At 49.8% G+C, this 12476-nt stretch overlaps 1 protein-coding gene across 1 annotated transcript in view; it reads left to right on the forward strand.

The window, feature by feature from the left end:
• PODXL2 (podocalyxin like 2) overlaps positions 1 to 12476 on the forward strand; it is a 30543-nt gene that overhangs the window by 13355 nt on the left and 4712 nt on the right. The window contains exons 3-4 of the mRNA XM_050904730.1: positions 7708 to 8603; positions 9672 to 9746. Of these exons, the coding sequence (XP_050760687.1) occupies positions 7708 to 8603; positions 9672 to 9746 (971 nt within the window). The remainder of the gene's footprint in view (positions 1 to 7707; positions 8604 to 9671; positions 9747 to 12476) is intronic.

Consider the following 12476-nt stretch of genomic DNA (forward strand, 5'->3'; position numbering starts at 1 on the left):
ACTTTGAGGCTGCAAGAGATAAAAACTAATAACAATCTGCAGCTGCTGCTCTTTTTTTGGTGCACTCGAACATCCTTTAAAAATATTTCCAGAAAACATGTGGCATCTAGGGCCACCTGTTAGTCCATTAGAAAGTGAGAACAAACTCCCGCTGGCAGAGCACAGCTCAGCCTGGGGCTCTCATTCTCCTGAATAATGTGCTTTTGCTGATTTATGCTACGGAACGGTAAATTTGTATTGACATCAGTGAGCGCCAGCCTGTGGAAGGACCCTGAGATTTGTCTCATTCTGTCTGAGCGTGCACAGAAGTGCACGCTTGCATGTGTGCTAACCCATGCACAGCTGCTGCTCAGTGGAGCTGCATCTGGAAGAGATGGATTAGGTCTGGTGGGAACGTGGATGCCATATCCTCATGGAAAGAAGCAGCGTGTGACTCATACTTCAGCCAAGAGGCAAGTCAGTGGAGCTGTGAACCTGTTACTTCTGTGTCCCACTGCCTTCAGGCTTCCAGGGAGCCCAGAAGCTTCTCAGATTGTAGTTTGGGTTTGTTTCACCTTTTGGTATCAAATTGGCCTGAGCCATAGATCAACCCTGAAGATAGAGTGGACCTGCAGGGACTCGCATCTGACCCTTCTTGTCCTCCTTTCCCGTCTTCCCACCTTCCCCGTCTTGTTTTGCCTGGAGGCTTCCAATCCCCCATGTTTCCTACTTTCACAATGGATTTCCTGGGCAACAGATGCAACATCTCTTCTAGCTTTAGGGCTAGAAGATGGGAGTCATTAGGGCTGCAGGTCCCTTTGAGTCCCTGATTTTTAGTGAAAGAGTTATATGGTGGCATATCCATCATGGAGTGCTCCCTGGTTTGCACCTCTCAGTGTTCTCTTTTGGATCAGTCAGAATGCAGTGCCCCATGTGTTCGCCTTCCAGTGAAGGCTCTAGGTTGAGGCAGCCTAATCATTAATTGCTGGGAAGTGCAGGCTCCTGAAAACTGATGCAAGACTTGTGAATGTTTGGTGAATGAAGGCACTTAGTCCCTCTCCTCCCTCTCCCAACAGCTGACCCTCCAAGGATTGGAGTGCATCATCACATCTTCCAGTGTGATGGGCTGGCGTGAAGCATGCTTCATTACAGCCAGGGTCTGCTCTTTTAGCTCCAAGGTTGTGCCTTTGAAGACCAGGGCATGACTCTGCTAGGAGCTATCAAATCTAGTCTTATAGGTTGGTGATTCACTGGGATGGCATGTGGTGCTTTGGGGGGTGGGAATTGTAATCTTTTAATTATTCATAGTAATTAGCAGAAGGGATTCCCAGGAGAGCTAGGATGAGGGATAGCAGGACAGACAAGTTAGAAGGACTGTATTCAAAGAAAAATAAGTTTTCTGACCAGCTGATGGGATAAAATATCTTCCGTCCCCAGCTCTTCTCTGATAGTGAGATTCGCTTCCTTCAGTGATGAATTACTTGCTTCTGGCCAGAGATCCCAGTCTCTCTCTCAGCCTTACTGAAATCTGCTGTCTCTTCATCCAGACTGACAGCAAATCTGCAGTTCTTAATACCATCTTCAACCCAAGCATTAATGAAATGAAGCACCTGGTAGAGACTGTCTACATAAGAAGCTTAGCGCTGAGCGGCCCCCTGCCTGAGCTCAGCTCCCGGGACGCCGCTTGTTTACGCCCTGGTTTAGTGTACACTGACACGTTAGGTGATCTATCTTGGGACAAGCCATCTCGACCCAGACATTGCTGACAAAGGCTGACCTGTGACAAAGAGGGTTTCTCTGTGCATAGTATTATTCTGGTGCAGCTATCCCCGACCGACTGCGTGTTTGGGTGAGGGTGGCTTATTCTAGCCTTATTGCAGTTCATATAGTGAGCAGGAAAAAGGCATGGGGCTATCTGGGAACAGCTGTAGCACTTGGTGCCCAGTCTCCACCTGAAGCAAATTCCAAGCATAATGAAACCTAACCACTTTGCTACCCTGGGTCTCTCTTTTAACTATGATCTCTTTTGTGTGTGTGGACCTGTCTTGGAGTCACAGATAGTAACTTCTCTTAGCTCTTCTGGAAGATTAGGATATTAGCCCCAACTGGCTCAATTCCAGCACCAGTAATTGCAATTTGCCTCTTTGAAATCCCCCTGCAGTTTCAATCAGATGGAGTATGCCTTTTTGCAGTAAGCCTCACTGCTCTATACTGCAAAACGGCAAGCAGATACCACCTCAGACCTGGCTGCATTTTAAGCAGTGAGTAGAGGGCACCTTGCACTTCCCAAAGTTGGCAGGTGCTTTAGTATGAATGGTGCTATCAGGCTGTGTTGTTGTGGTGGGAGCCCAGAAATGTTCTTGTCTTTATTACAGTGCCTTCTAGTTATCAGTAATTCAATCACTGGTTAACATGATCTTCCAGTTTAATCCAATAAAGACCTTATGGTCAGGTTATGTGTACTAAAAACAATGAGGGTCATCCTTTTTCTGAGCTGTCACAGTTGCTTTAAACGGCTAATAGTGGCAAATACAGGGTAGGGAACCTTGTAGGGCAGTAACTGAGACCAGCTCTTCTGAATGAAGGAGAAGCAGAAATGTAACGAATTAAGTGTTTGGCTGGGGAAATCTTACTTTGGCACAGTGCCAAGTCTTGGCCCATCTGGTGTCAGGGAAGTTTCGGTATTGATTTCAGAGGAAATAGGACATCGCCTAAATGGCGACTCTTGCAGAGGTTTGGAGCTCATGTTCACTTCTCCCAGGGCAAATCATCTCCCCATGCGAAGGAAATGAATCTGTGCAACCCGGACCTAAGTCTGCTGGGAGATGCAAAGGACAGGACTTGGAGTGGCAGGAGGGCTGTGCAAGATGGTTTCTTTAGAAAATAGTGCCTGAGGGTCTTTGCAAGAGAGCTTGGAAGGGAAAAGCTGGGGCAGGGGGGTTGGGGGAGGCCAAGACAGCTGGATGCTGCAATGTGAGTAATATCGCTACTGATGGAAAGCATTAAGAAGCGTAGCTAAGGATGTGGTGGCAAAGAGGTGGAGGTGTGGAATTTCATATTGGTGAACCAGACTCCCAAGGGGACAGTGTGACTGAGAAGCTCTGGGAGAGTACATGACATGGAGCTGTGGCTGCCTGCTATGCTCATCTGGTCCATCCCTGCTAGGCTGTTTGGCCAGAGATGCTGGGACAGTTTCGTGGCTCCAGCGGCCAGTTCTCCTGAGCTGTCCCTCTCTGTGATCAGGCTGGCTCCATCGTGGCTTGGCTGCTCTTGTTTGTGGCTGGAAGGGGTGCGTGGCACATGCCACCTCTGTGTGTGGCCACAAGTTCCTCTTGTGTTCCAACCTACTGCTGATCTTGGTGGGAGACTTACAGAGCAGACCCTGGCAGGGAAGGAGCTGATGGTGTGTGCAGTGACTACCTCCTGCCTTCTCAGGCACGCTTCTGTTCGGCAGTGCTCTGCTTCCTCGCTGAAATTAGATGAGCTGATAAACAAGCCTGACAAATCTGGCATGGCAGCCAGCTCCATAATACCTGTCTCCTTTAACAGAAGACCCTGCCCCACTTCTGCAGCAGGAGCACAGGTCTCCTGAGTCTCTCTGGCCTCTCTGTTCCATGGTTGCTGTTTCTCTCCACAAAAGCTGGTGGGGATGGGAGTGGATAGCGCTGGCATAGGTAGGTGGGAAGGTCTGTGGGTGCCCTTCCATGTGCCCAGGGCATGGGAGCCAGGTGTAGAGGGTCTGCTGAAGGTAGAGGACAACCAGGTGGGCCGGTGGGTTGTAGGGTCTAGAAGACCACTTGCTGAAGGGGAACTGCTAGCTGAATGTTGGAAGGAGCTGCTAAAAATGGGAGATGCCCTTTGAGTTCCCTTAGGGCTAGGGGGAAGGGGAATTGAGGGAGATGCTGAGAAGACTCTTCCAATGGGGAAGCTCTTGGCTCTGCATTGCACAGATGAGTGACAGAAACCAGCTTGTCTGGAAGGACCCTTGGGAAGAAGATGCTGGGACCAGCTTAGTGGCTGGGATCATACCAAGGAAATGGACAGGGTGCAAAAATTCCTTCAAATTGTAGAAGAGGGACGTAAACTAAAAGAAAATATGAGTGCCTTAAAGAAACTTGATCTTGAGAAGTGGACAGACACCCTTGGTAGTGAGACAGTAGGAGCTGATTCCAGACAGGAGCTATGTGTCTAGCTGGAAAATCTGGAAGGAAGGATTGACTCACCATCCCTGAACCTCTGAACCCGGAAAGTGATTGAACCCCTTTGGGAACTGGGTTGTATGGAGAGCTCCTTGTTTTAAGGACCACAAATCAGCACAACTCTGACCAAAACGCCTCAAGTTCCAAATCTGTGCAAATCTGAGTAACAGCCCTCGCAAGATTTGAGGGGAGTTGAGGTTATAATCAGTGGGGTCTTATGAACCAGATGGGAGAAGGATGCTCCCAGCTTAGCATGCAGGATAGTGGAGAGACTGGTGGTAAGTGAGGATGTTAACTCAATTAGTAGTGAGTATGAGGATTCCTGTGTCTGCTTCTACCTTGTTGATTTGTTGGCCCAGAGAAGCAGCTCAGGTTTCAGTCTTTGGCTGCCTTGTAAGACAGAAGCCTGCTGGGAGAGAGTGGGATGGGTTCTCCCTGAGCTTCCATTGCTGGGAGAGATGGCAGAGGCAGCAGTCCCTCCGGTGTCTTTAGATCTTGTTGGTGGAAAGCCACCATGCGGGGCTTTCTGCCATGGGAGCTAGCTAATCTGTGACAGGGCACCTTAAGAAGAGGTCGAATTTGTGACTTTAAAGGAGAGCCGACAGGCCAGGAGCATTTCTAGCTCCCATGGGGCAAACCTCATGCTGCTTTTTCCTGGTTTGTTTTTCTGCTGTGCCCATCTGCCAGTTCTTGCTCTCCTCCAGGTGGGAAGAGGGGTAGGGAAGAGAGGAGGTGCAGAGGAGTCAAGAATAGCTGAGAGTGTCTTTAGGCAAAGGAGATGGCAGATTGGATCACTGATCCTTGAAAATAACATCTCATCTGACAAGGCCTTGTTTTAAGGGGTGAAACCCTCACTTTTCACCCACAGCGTGTCAGGCCAGGTAGAGTTCCTGCTGAGGTTAGTGTTTTTGGTGCAAACCTTGAGTAACCCTGCAGCAGGAGGAGCAGCAGAGCCCTGGGAGATGCACTAAACCTTTACCATGTGTCTGAAGAGGGTGCCGACCTAATGTCCTCAATCCCGTGGTCTGTGGCTGTTCCTGCCATTAACCACCATCCGTCTAGCAAGGCAGTGACTGTGTCTGCAGACACTGGGATGTGTAGCTGTTGGTAAGGACCTTGGGGAAGACCAGTGCCAGGCAGTGGAGGGGAGATGGTTTTTGTTTGTCTGTGCTGCCACTGATTGCTCTTACCAGCCTCCTTGGCCTCTGAGGGAACATCACCAGGTAGGCTGTTGAGTAGCAAAAATCTTTTAATCCTAGGGTCCTTGGGCAGTCTCAGTCAGGATGGGTGCTCTCTATTGAAACACAGCGGCAAAGCAGACATTGCTTCTGCCTGCGGTGGTCAGTAGATCTCAGTGGCCTGTTTGCAGCCAGAACTGGGAGACAGTCACCACATCACAACCCTGAAGGTCAGCAGCTGGATCACGCTCATCTTTGGGCAGCATCTGGAGGGAGCTGCTGACAGCATGAAAGGAATGAGCTGTGGGTTAGGGAAGCCACTTGCCAGCTGAACAGGAGCATCTTTGCACCTCCTGCTTGGGGTGGAGGGAACAGCGTGGTCCTCTGCTCGGGAGGGATGGGGAGCAGCATGCAGGAGCAGCATGGGCAGTCCTGGTTGCCAGGGAATATCCAAGGCAAGGGATGTGTTTGCTGACATGGCCCACTGTCATGGTTTAACCCCAGCCAGCAACTAAGCACCATGCAGCCGCTTGCTCACTCCTCCCACTCCCAGTGAGATGGGGAGGAGGATCGGGGAAAAAAACGTAAAACTCGTGGGTTGAGATAAGAGCAGTTTAATAACTAAAATAAAATATAATAATAACAATAATAATAGATGTAATGAAAAGGAATATAACAAGAAGAGAGAGAAAAAAAGCCCAAGAAAAGACAAGTGATGCACCATGTGAATTGCTCACCACCTGCTGACCGATGCCCGAGCAGTGATCCGCCCCTCCCAGCCAGCTCCCCCCAGTTTATATACTGGGCATGACGTTCTATGGTATGGAATATCCCTTTGGCTATTTCGGGTCAGCTGTCCTGGCTGTGCTCCCTCCCAGCTTCTTGTACACCTGCTTGCTGGCAGAGCATGGGAAACTGAAAACTCCTTAACTTAGGATAAACACTACTTAGCAACAACTAAAACATCAATGTGTTAACATTATCCTCACACTAAATCCAAAACACGCTGTACCAGCTACTAGGAAGAAAATGAACTTTATCCCAGCTGAAACCAGGACACCCTCCCTGCCTGGGAGCTCACACCCGCTCCGACAGCAGCAAGCGATGGATTGGAATCAGGGATACGTGGAGATTCCCTGTGCAGATCTCCTCTGTAAGGCATCCAGACAGCTGCTGCCCGCTGTGCTCAGTGGAGCATCTGCTTTGGCAGGCAGGAGAGGAGACCGGGAGCTTTGGGGATTTCCAACAGTCAGTTACTTAATAACAATAACCATAGACAGGGCAGGGTGCTCGTTTCTGGCTGTGGAGGGATTGTCTTCCTTCCCTTTCTCAGTCAGAATGTGTGCTGTGCTCATCTTGGGGAGAAAGGGAGTTAATTGGGATGCAAACTCCTGAAACGGAGCTGCTTGGGTACAGGCAATTTCTCAAGAAAGATGAAGGTAGGTTTATGCCTGCTGGATTTATGCCTGCCACTCTGAGCTTAACGTGTCTGATCTTACAGCTACTTTCCTTATCCTGGGATCCCAGCTCCTTGCTGGGCTTCCAGAAGAAACCACTGCCTGCTCTGACCTTACATTTGTGAGGTGCATCTTCTCCTTTAGCATCTACATTTGTCTAGCAACATCACATGCATTCATGGTCAGAGCCACAGAGCAACCAGGGGCTGAAGTTGGAGGGAGGGGAGTTAGATTTGGCTCCTGTTTCTGGTTTCTGTTTCCCTGCAGTGAAACTGTTCCTTAATGGTACGGGAGTCTTGTAATGCAGATGTTTATGGGATGACTTTTCTGCTGTGAAGTGCTGTACAAATTGAAGTTCTGCATTTCAAAGATGCCCAGGTTGATTCAGGTTTTGGTGGTATTACTTGGGTGTGCCAGGGAGTAGGATTTGGTTTGCTGTGCTTTTGTTTCTCTTCCCTAGTATTTCCCATTTAGCTTGTGGCTGACTGCTGCTACCACCCCATATCTTTCTGAATCCTATCTGAAATGAATCTCGGTCCCAGCCCGATTCCTAACACTCAACCTCACCTTAAAGATGCCGGGTGTCAAAACTGTTATTTATTATTGTCTGTTAAAATGCCTCAGGACAGAAAGGAGTGGAGAGAATGAACATGTAAATCATCCCTAGGGAAAGTGTGTTTGCTGGGGTGGGACAGGGAGTTGGGGAAGTGCAGGAGGTTGCACTGCACTAGTCAGATTGGATTGTTCTTTTCAGTGGCAGGCTACCTGCTCTTAGAGGGTCTCTGCCATTTGACCCCATCTGTGGCTAGATACTTATAATGGGGCCAGCTCTCTGCCTTTCAGAGTTCATGGTTACTTGGGAAGTGACATGGTATCTTTTGGATCTCTTTTTAGATTACAGCTTTCCTGCTGCATCTCAGAAGGCCCTGCTGAAAGGGAACGGGACACAGGTGAAAGACAACTGGGAAACAGCCACTGTCCAGCCGCCAGCAGAATTTGTTGAGCCTGACTTGCACACGCCTTTCTCCAGCACACTGGAGGAAGAGGAGGGGCTTCTCCCTATAGACCACTCAAGAGGAGGAGTGGAGAGCCTCCAGACCTCCAGGCCAGAGGTTACATCTTCTGAACCAGTGGGCCAAGAGGGCTCCTTCTCCCTTCTGTTTTCCACAGCCTCCACCAGGCCAGGTATTGTGACTGAGGCAGCCGTAGGAGGGCAAGAAGAGGACTCTGTTCCTCCAGGCTCAGACCTTGGGAGCAGCATGGGACCAGGTCTTCTGCCTCTGTCCTCTATTTTTTCTACTACTGTTGCTGCAAGGTCTCCCAGTGTTTCAGAAGAGCCCTTTGAGGTGACAGCCAGGGACACGTGGCCTGTTGGGGGAGCAGATTCGGAGCTGACTGTGACTACCACAAGAGCAGAGCTTGCAGAGACCACAGTGGAGGCTGGTGGCGAAGAGCATTCGGCCAGAGAGGAGGTCTCAGAGACCACAGTGGGGTGGGAGATGCTGGAGCCCACGGTGCTAACTGAAATGGAGCAGACAGCGGAAATGCCTGTGGGGACACCCTCTCCTGGAGGCAGCTCCCCAGGCACCCAGACTCTTTCTGGGAGTGAGCAGCACCCCACTTCTTCTGCGTCTCCGTGGGACAGGGCTGATGAGCCTGCACTGGATCCCATTTGGAATGACACTGAGTCAGCCACTGAGACTGTGGCAGCAGAGAGGAGCTTGTCACCACAGGCTGGGGATGCCCGCGTGGCCATGCTGCCAACAGAGCTGCCCTGGGACTCAGCACAGGTAGCACTGGGAGCAGGGAGTGGGTGGGAGGTTGCAGTGGAGATATGTGGGTACTTCTGTCTTGGGGGGTGTTTAACCCCTTAACCTTACCCACATCCCTAAGTCTGACTGGTGGAAGTAGCTTTTTCTGTTCACCCAGCCAAAAATGAATTTTGGGGAGAGTTTTTCACAGCACTTCTTAAGGGTATCCATCATCCTTGGTGAAAGCCCTGCCCCCTCACATCTTCCCGAGCAAACTGCTGTACAAAATCCTGCTTCTAATAAACACCTGCCCTCTGGGGCGTGCACAGCAGCGAAAGCTCCTTGTTTCCTCAGCCTGCATTATTGGGAGTGTCAGGACAAAAACAGCCCCAAGGATTTCTGGAAAGGGAGTGAGAAGGAAGTGCTATTTTTTGCTGCTGCTGCTGCCTGCAGGGACCAGATGCAGAGCAGGTGGAGCAGGGTACAGCGATCTGTGAGGATGTTGGTCTAGGAGAGCCTGTGGGAGAGGAGGTGTGAGGTGAACTGCAGTTCCTGAATCCAGCAAACTGGCAGCTGGTTAAGGGAAGATAGGTAGCAGGAGCTGACTGGTGAGAAAGTACCAGGGAAAGCTTTTAATTTTGCTTTCTGGCCCACGGTACTCAGGACCCTAAGCAAGTGACTTAGTCCCTCTGGGCATCCGATCCTGCCTGCAAAGTGCTGCCCTGTCTCACCAGTTTGTGTAAGGACCACAGAGGTTCCTGGTTAGGTTTTGTGTTAAGAGGTGATCACATACAGAATAAGGCTGCAGGCTAGAGAGCTTTCCACTGAGTACCTGAGTCCTTCTGGAGCCTAGATAGAGGTGGAAGGTAAGCTGGGCTGTGGCAAGCTGGCACAGTAACCTTGTCCCTGCTCCATGCTCTAGCACTGAAATGGTGATTCCTGCTTAGTACAGAGAGTTAGAGGACAGTTACATCCTTTGGGAAGTGCTTCTCGGAGGTATGGCACAGCCCCTTGCTCCTTGTGTCCTGTCCCTTGTGTACCCTGTGCTTTCAGCAGGAGAGCTGCATTTGCTACCCGAACCCAGCTGTCTTTGTCTTGTCTCTCCAGGTGATCTGCAAAGACTGGAGCAACCTTGCAGGGAAAAACTACATCATCCTGAATATGTCGGATAACATTGACTGTGTAAGTCAGTCCAAAGAGGTTTGATGGCATGGGGGGAATAGTGCTTAGAGAAGTGGAGGCAGGCACAGCTCTTCCTGTCTGCTTTCACTACAAAGCATTTTAATAGCACTAAATCTCAACTTCCCTATAGAGGCTGTGGAGAGAAGGGAAGGATGACATAAATATTCCTGTTCTCCAAAAGGGAAAAGAGTGGGTGGAGAGAGACGATTTTGCTCAAAGTCTAGCACATGTCAGTCCCATATTGGATTTTGACTAACTTCTGGCTGCTAGTCTGTGCCAGTCAGTACCTGGATTGTCATGAGACATAGAGCTTTTAACATTGCACCCCTTACTGGTAGGAAAAGTGGCAGGATTGAAGTGCAATTCTCCTTCCCTCTCTTCCTTTTCCTTCCCCTCCTTCCAGGATATAGTAACATTCCTCTGATGGCTCGGAGGAATAAGGACTCCTCGTTTGCAGTGTGAATGGTTCAGTGTCAAGCAGCTGTCACTAAATCTTCCTTAAGTGCCTTCTCTCCCCACCCTGTTATCTTGTGTGTTATCTGGGTCTGTTAACCAGCCATGCTCTGCTAATCCAATGCCTGTCCATCCATCCCCATAAAGCTGCAGTTAATTCATGAGCCCAGAGCCCCTTGTGGATCCCTGGTAAAAGGGCACGTTCACCTCTGCTGGGCCTTTTATCAGGCACTTCAAAACCAGTTGTGAAAGGCCTGGGGTCAAGGTGCCTTTCATAATTCTAAGAAATGATTACGAGCCTGACAGCCCGAGACCAAAATGTTTCATTGGGGAACTGTGTTCTGGCCTCACGTGTCTGCACTCTCGCTTTCTGCGGCTCCTGCTGTGGGCAGAGCCGGCTGGTTTTGTTACTGCAGGGTGGCTCTGTGGCACTGACCTTTTTCCACTACTGGTGAGTTGTTGGGGTTTTTTTTTTTTGGTGTGGGGTTTTGTTTTTTTTAAAGTGAACTTTGTGGGGACAGGGAAAACAGGTGAATTCCTGTACACAATAAAGCATACTGACTGCTTTAAGGGTAGATGAAAGGTCAGTCTCTTTCCTCCTGATTTAGGCAAACCAGTTTGCTCTTTGGAGGGTTTTAAGTATCTCTGCTACAGTTCACAATTGCAACTCAGAAAATCAGTCCTTGAAAACCAGAGTCCTGCTGCCCTGTTTCCTCCATGTCCTAGTCCCCATTGCTTTCTCCCATCTCTGTGGAGTTTAAATGCTGGTTAATTTTGAAATACGTAGTAGCTTGCTTCCTGTGGTCACTTGCACTTGTGTTGTTTGAACCACTGGAAGGGTGAGAACTGACAAGCAGATGTGCAGATGTCTTTTGACCAAATTGTGTCTTTACTGTTGAATCCTCAGTTCTGCCTTGCTGAAAGAAGACAGTGCCCTGGGATAGGCAGGACTGAACTGTTTTTCTACTTGATTTCATGTTTCAAAACATATTTCCCAGCAAATGATTTGTGCTGTCCTCCCCCTTATTCGAAGGGACACTTGTCAACATACATATTTAACATGAACGTCGCTTCGTTCCCTGCCTCCCATTACCACTTTGCATGGCTGAAGCTGGAATCAAGCTCTTCTCCTTTCCACTGATGTTGATCCAGTTTGTTTCCTACCCATGGTAATTTGCTCAGTTTGGGCAACTCACCTACCCTCTGCCTGTCCCTTTTGTTTTCTGGTTTCTGTATCCGAGCCCTGTGGTGTTTGGGTTTCCAGGGTTGCGAGGGAGAATCTGCATTGCAAGTGCTGTAGTTTAAATTAGTGTGAATGGGGATTCCTCACATATTTCCTATGTTTTGATGCCCTGATCTGGTGCGGTACTGAGTCCCACTGAAAAGCTGAGGGACAAGGAGGATGCCTAGCCCCTTCCAGAGGGTTGCATCTTGAGCTTTAATGTTCTTCACAGTGCCAGGCTTTTACCTGCTGCAGGGATGATGTCTGTATTGCTGGGTTAAGCTGGCAGCCCATTTATCTTCCTAATGGGCTCTGGGCAAGGGAGTCACTTCAGTCTCTCTGTGGTCACATCTCCTGCTCAATATACCTGGGAATTTTGCCCATGTGAGGACTGCAGGATCTGACCCAACAGTGGTACCTGGCTACGCATTGGGAGGTGACCTCCACCTCGGCACATGTGCATTCAGGCTCCTTCTACAGCTCCCTTTTCTCCACCACAGAGAATTTATCAGTGCTCTGCAACCTCTGCTTTCTCCATCACTGGAAACATCTCACCTCTGCCCTCCTCCTGCTCTTGGGCTAAGCTGCTCCCCCTTCCTCCACATCCCCCAAAACAGAGCTGGGGGCTGGCAGTGGGGCCGTGAGCTGGAGCCGCAGCTGAGTAGCATGGTGCTGCATCCTCACGCTGCTCCTTCTGCCTCCCCGTGCCAAAACTTGTAACCTGATGAGACGAGGCACTGGCAGGCCCTTGTGATTCAGGCCCCAGTCATCGGTGTCTTTTCCAATTAGGCCATTTTCGGCACAGGCCTGTGCCTGCCCTGAGCGCTTCGAATTGCCATGGCAACAAGAGCTCTCCATTTTATTAATCATCTGTGTGGCCTTCAGGTTGGCATGGCAACCGGAGATAAGAATAGAAACACAGGAGTGAGAAAGCGGCAAAGGAGCCCGCCGAGGGATGGCTGGAGCATGTCAGGCTGAGCGGCACCCGCTGACCCAGCGCTTGCTGCGGGGAAGAGCCTGGCTGCTTCCTTCTTGCCTTACACGATAATGTTGCT

Source organism: Gymnogyps californianus, chromosome 13 (genome assembly GCF_018139145.2).
Source record: "Gymnogyps californianus isolate 813 chromosome 13, ASM1813914v2, whole genome shotgun sequence".
Lineage (NCBI taxonomy): Eukaryota > Metazoa > Chordata > Aves > Accipitriformes > Cathartidae > Gymnogyps > Gymnogyps californianus.